The 5,319-nt window shown below is 37.5% G+C and overlaps 1 protein-coding gene across 1 annotated transcript in view; it reads right to left on the reverse strand.

Annotated features, from left to right (window-relative positions):
- Positions 1–306: 306 nt before the first annotated feature.
- Positions 307–5,319, reverse strand: part of RNF180 (ring finger protein 180) — a 43,922-nt gene continuing 38,909 nt past the window's right edge. The window contains exon 4 of the mRNA XM_042454340.1: positions 307–1,277. Within this exon, the coding sequence (XP_042310274.1) occupies positions 1,081–1,277 (197 nt within the window). The 3' untranslated portion in view covers positions 307–1,080. The remainder of the gene's footprint in view (positions 1,278–5,319) is intronic.

Below are 5,319 nucleotides of genomic sequence, written 5' to 3' on the forward strand. Positions count from 1 at the left end.
GGATTAATGGCTCCCTCCATACATATAACCAAAGGGGAAAAAAGAGAGCTAGATTGTCTCTGCAAGACTGGCTATTCTGGCCAACATACTATCTTTGGCAAATATGTTTTCCCCAAACATATAGCATGGATAGCATGCCAGAAAATGACTGATATGGTTTTCTGAGGTGAAAAGCTGAAGACTTAAAATGAGAATTAAATGTGATAAAATTTGCCAAAAAGTGTACTCACATAAAAATTCCAAACATCACACCCTAGCCTAATAGTTGAATCTGTTAACAGGTTCTATAAAAACAAGTGTTGGAGGTTCAAACCAATGATGCTTTTAATACATAGCAGCCATAAATGGATCATGAAACCACTGTTCAATGAACCTGCCCTAAACTACATATAAACTGCCACCATAGCACCAAAAAGGAAGGCAGGGTCAAAAAAACATGGCTGAAATTGTGCATTAAGAGATGTAGTCTCATCTCTGTAGCTACATCTCTTGATGGTACCCACTAAAACCTATTTTTTCAGCAGCACAGGCCTCTCAGCATGGCTATTTCCATGCTGTGCAGAGTGGGGGAATGAGCTGACACAGATCTAGCAATCTTCCTATAGCCCTGTTGCAGTGTGTCCTGCTAAAGAGAGACGGATGCGTCACCACTCAATCCCTACCTCCAACAGCATGGAAAGGGCTGTTGTTGTTTTTTCAAGAGGGGGAAACTGTGTTGCTGAAAAGGTAGGTTTTGTGGGGACATTTGGCCATTGTATGTGCAATGAGCATAAAAGTGAATTAAGACGATGGAAGGCAGACTTATGACATCATTATTACTGAACAGGATGCCAGTCCATGTGTCATTTTAATATGTATTACAATAAATTATTTGACAGTACTTTTCTATATACAAATGTTCTTGCATTTTAAAGCACAACAGAGAAATCAAATCATTGGGAAACTTTCCATTTTTGTTGCTATAGCCTTCTCAGTCTTGTACAGTAAACTATAGTTTCCCACATAATCTGGATACTTTATGTCCAAGTATGTCTGTTCCCTTGCCTGTTGGCTGAATTAAACCTGAGGGAATATGAGTTTTTAAAAAGGAAAGAAAAAATAGCAGAGAAAACAAAACACCACAAATCCTATGACCCAATTGATGGAATAAATGTAGATTATCACCATGTCCATATCAAATCGCCATCCCCGGCTGTCATCCTCAAAGTCCATATAATCCATCCTGTGAGCAGCATGTGGGAAATGCCTTCGTGTAAAGGAATCTGTGCCTTGAAAACCTGCAGGACAAGAAGAATAAGCATATCAGTCAGTACTGGTAAAAAAAAAAAAAGAATAGCTAGCAGGAGCTAATTTTGTTTCATAACCCTTTTAAAAAGATGCACAGAAGAAAGAAAAAAGAGAAAGAAAGGTGTATGGTAATGGGTATCCTAGCCCAGAATATCCATGTGGTGCTTTCTACTCTCATCTGGCTTTAGCAGATGAAAGATGGGAAGCAAAGTCTGCTCTTTTGATTCTGCTGAGGGACCAGCTCCATTTGGCTACTATTTCTCCAATCTTTAGGCTCAGGTTGATCAGTATAAAAACTTTATAACTTTAAAAATACTGTATACATTTGACTGTAGGTTGACCTCATGTATAAACTGAGGGTAGGTTTTGGGACCAAAATTATGGATTTTGCCATGACCCTTGGATAAGTCAAAGGTAAAACCTGGAGGCTCCTTCAGTGTGTGTATGTGTGTACAGAGCAAGAGTGACTCTAATTAAGACCTTTTTGCTTCAGTGTTTCAACTCTGCTTTCACCCTTTACTCTCTAGACAGCGGCAGTCAGTGCAGGCAGGAGAGGGACTCTGTTCTGTTTGTTTAACAGCAGTTAATCACCCAGGACTCCTTCTGCTTGGCTCAAGACAGCCAATTGTCATGGACAGGGAGGAGGAACATAAATAAAGTTTTATTATTTATTTATTATTATAAAAAGAAACTCTCTCTCCATGGGGAAATCTGAAAGAGCTGCTATCACATGGGATCAATTTTTGGGCATAAAGTTTTAGATTTATAGATGAGTCTGTTTTCCTATTTCTTCCCCACCCATTTCCCCTTTAATCACACATTTTAAATGATAAGTCCAAAGGCAGGACCTGCTTTATTTATTATTGACTGCATGGAACCTGCTTTTGCTTAAGGCAAGAAAAATATGCTTTAAATATATAAATATTGCAAGAGATGAGATTACATACAGAGAGACCGATATAAAGAGAGTGTAGGGTACTTTTGTGAGAGGCATCATAGGCTGCATGTAGAGGTAGGGATTTTCACTTGGTTTGGAGGCATTTATTTATTTATTTTTATTCTGCCTTTCTCCCAAAGTGGGATCCAAGGTGGCTAACAACATATATAAAACACATTACAACAGCAGTTAAAATCATATAATTATAATTATTTTTAAAAACATATAACATGTAAAACATACAAAGTTACAAATACCTTGTCTTTGACCCTTTTGGGTCACAGTCATACTGCCAACCCTCCATTAACAAAAAATAAAATAAAATGCCCAATCCCACCTTCAGAAACCTGGGGGCAGGGGAAAGTACCATTTATAGGCTATTTTAGTCTTTCCCCTCTTGTAGGCTCCAAACAGCTTTTTATGGAAACACAAGCTGACCATTTGGTTACTTCCACACTTTTTAAAAGGCTATTTTGAGTCTTACAATGGCTTAAAGGCACTTGCAAACACAAGTAGGAATTTTCCACCATTTTTTTTCTTTTCCTTTTTTGGCAGGAAAGACCGGTTCAGAGTTCAGAGATGGTTGGAGGGCCTGCACATGGTAAGTTTCCTCTATTCTCTCTAATGGAATACAACAGGGAGCCTCACCTGCCCTGCATATACCCCAAACTGGGAAGCTACAAGATGAACAAAACCACTCTACACTAGTTGCTGGCTGCAGAAATGTTCTTGTAGCTAGTATCTGAATCCCATGACTTCATTGTGTGTTGTCTGTGAGATAAAAATCCAAAAATATAGTCTGGCATCCTGTTTTGCAGTTATGGATTCTACCTAGTTACAGATCTGTAACTGCTCCTGTATTCAGTAATACTATATAGTCACAATTGTGGCATCATTGTGATGATTGTAAATGTTTCCCCAAAAGTACCTTAACAGCCAGCAGCTGCATCAGATAATGCTTGGGATTGTGGGCTTGTGATCGTGATGCAGCAGGATGACATTTCTTCAATTCTTTATGTTCCTTCCTTCAGTATTCACAAATCCCTCTTCTGAATCTACTTTGCTTTCTATATGATTGTAAATGTTCCCCCAAATGTACCTTAACAGCCAGCAGCTGCATCAGACAATGCTTGTGATTGTGGTGCAGCAGGATGACATTTCTTAAATTCTTTATGTTCTATAAATTCTTTATAGATTAGAATGGTTTCCAGCTGGCAAGACATCAGACAAACCTGCATTTTATCACCCTATCTGTGTAATATATATGCAGAACAAATCATATAGAAAGCAAGGTTAGATTCAGAAGAGGGATTTGTGTATACTGAAGGAAGGAACATAAAGAATTTAAGAAATACATATGGCACCATATCAGAAAAAAGGAAAGACTTGGAATGACAACTGAGGAAAATTAAGAAAGTGTATGGTCAGGGCTACAGATTAATATTAAGAAAATAAACAAATAAAAATTACCTCAGATTTATATAACTTTTAAGTAGGCAATGAAGGCATAGTTAAATGGGTTTTTAAAAAACACATTCGGTCAGTAATAAATCAAAGTGGGGACTGTAGTCAAGAAATCAAAAGAAGATGTGGAAGGGAAGCTATGAAGGAATTAGTTAAGATCCTCAAGCAGAAAGATACATCCCTGGATACCAAAATCATAATTATCCATGCTATAGTAATTCAGATTTCTATCTATGATTGTAAAAGCCAGTCAATTATGAAAGGTGAGAAGAAGAAAGTCAATTTATTTGAAATGTGCTGAAAAAGAATTAAATGGATATTGTGAACAGGGACGTAGCCAGGATTTTGGGAAAGGGGGGTCCAGACTAAGTACCACCATTATAATGGGGCTTGGGTGCAGCGGCACACACCATTCGTTGCATCTAAAGGAAGGGGGAGTCCGGACCCCACAGACCCCCCCCCCCCCTGGCTACGTTCCTGTTATGAACTATCAAAAAGACATATAAATGGGTACAAGAGCAAATCAAAGCTGAATTCTCCCTAGAGTCCAATATGACTAAACAGAGGTTGTACTTTGGACATATCATGATATTATATGAATCACTGGAAAAGATGGCAGTGCTTGGTAAAGTTGAAGATAGTGTGAAAACAGGAAAAGACTCAATAAAAGAAACACCACATTTTCAAGACCTAGAAAAGGACTGTTAATAACAGGGTCTCTTTGAGGGCCTTCATTCACGTGGTCACCATAAACTGAAATTACTACAAAATGCGTTACATGTGACACCTGATCCTGGCTAATATATACAAAAATAGTAACAGAAAATGCTGGAAATGTGAAAGTAAAGATGGTACCTATTTCCACTTATGGTGGAAATGTAAAAGACCTAGGTCTTTTTGGAAGAACATACATTTAATTATCAGTGAAACAATACAGACACAATGCCCAATGAAACCTGAAATGTACATCCATTCTAGACAGATCAATAGAAAAAAAACATCTAAGACTGATTCTCTATATGGTAACATTGTCAAGAATAATTTATGCTCAAAAATGGAAGTCACAGTCAGTACCCGCAACAGAAGAATGGATGCAGAAATTGCTAGAGCTAAGATAGGTAGATAGAATATCAAGAAAAATAAGGGAAGAAAATAGCATTAACATAGAGGATGAGTGGGATACGATACTGAAGTATTGCGGGGGAAAATCTACAAAAACACGTAGAGTAAGATCAAGTAGTGACAAATTAAAATGTATAGAGTAAATCAATTCAGAATTTTAAATGTGAAACATGAAAGATAGAAAGGGGAAAAAAATATGGTTGCAAGAAAGCGTAAGAACCAAACTGGTAGAAAACAAGCAAGTGTAGCTAATTTAGGGGGAGAGAGATGCTCTCTACATAATAAATGGAATAGTTTTGATTTATGTTTTTCCAGTGGTACAGTGGATCCTTGCTATACGCTGGGGTTTGGTTCCAAGATCCCCCGTGTATAACAAAATCCGTGTATGCTCAAGTCCCATTAAGTATAATGACATAGCAAAATGGTGTCCCTAATAAAAAATGGAACATCAAGGTAAATTTATACTTTTTTGGAACATTTTCAAACCGTGTATGCTTAAATCCGTGTAT

The sequence above is a fragment of the Sceloporus undulatus genome, chromosome 2 (genome assembly GCF_019175285.1).
Source record: "Sceloporus undulatus isolate JIND9_A2432 ecotype Alabama chromosome 2, SceUnd_v1.1, whole genome shotgun sequence".
Taxonomy (NCBI): domain Eukaryota; kingdom Metazoa; phylum Chordata; class Lepidosauria; order Squamata; family Phrynosomatidae; genus Sceloporus; species Sceloporus undulatus.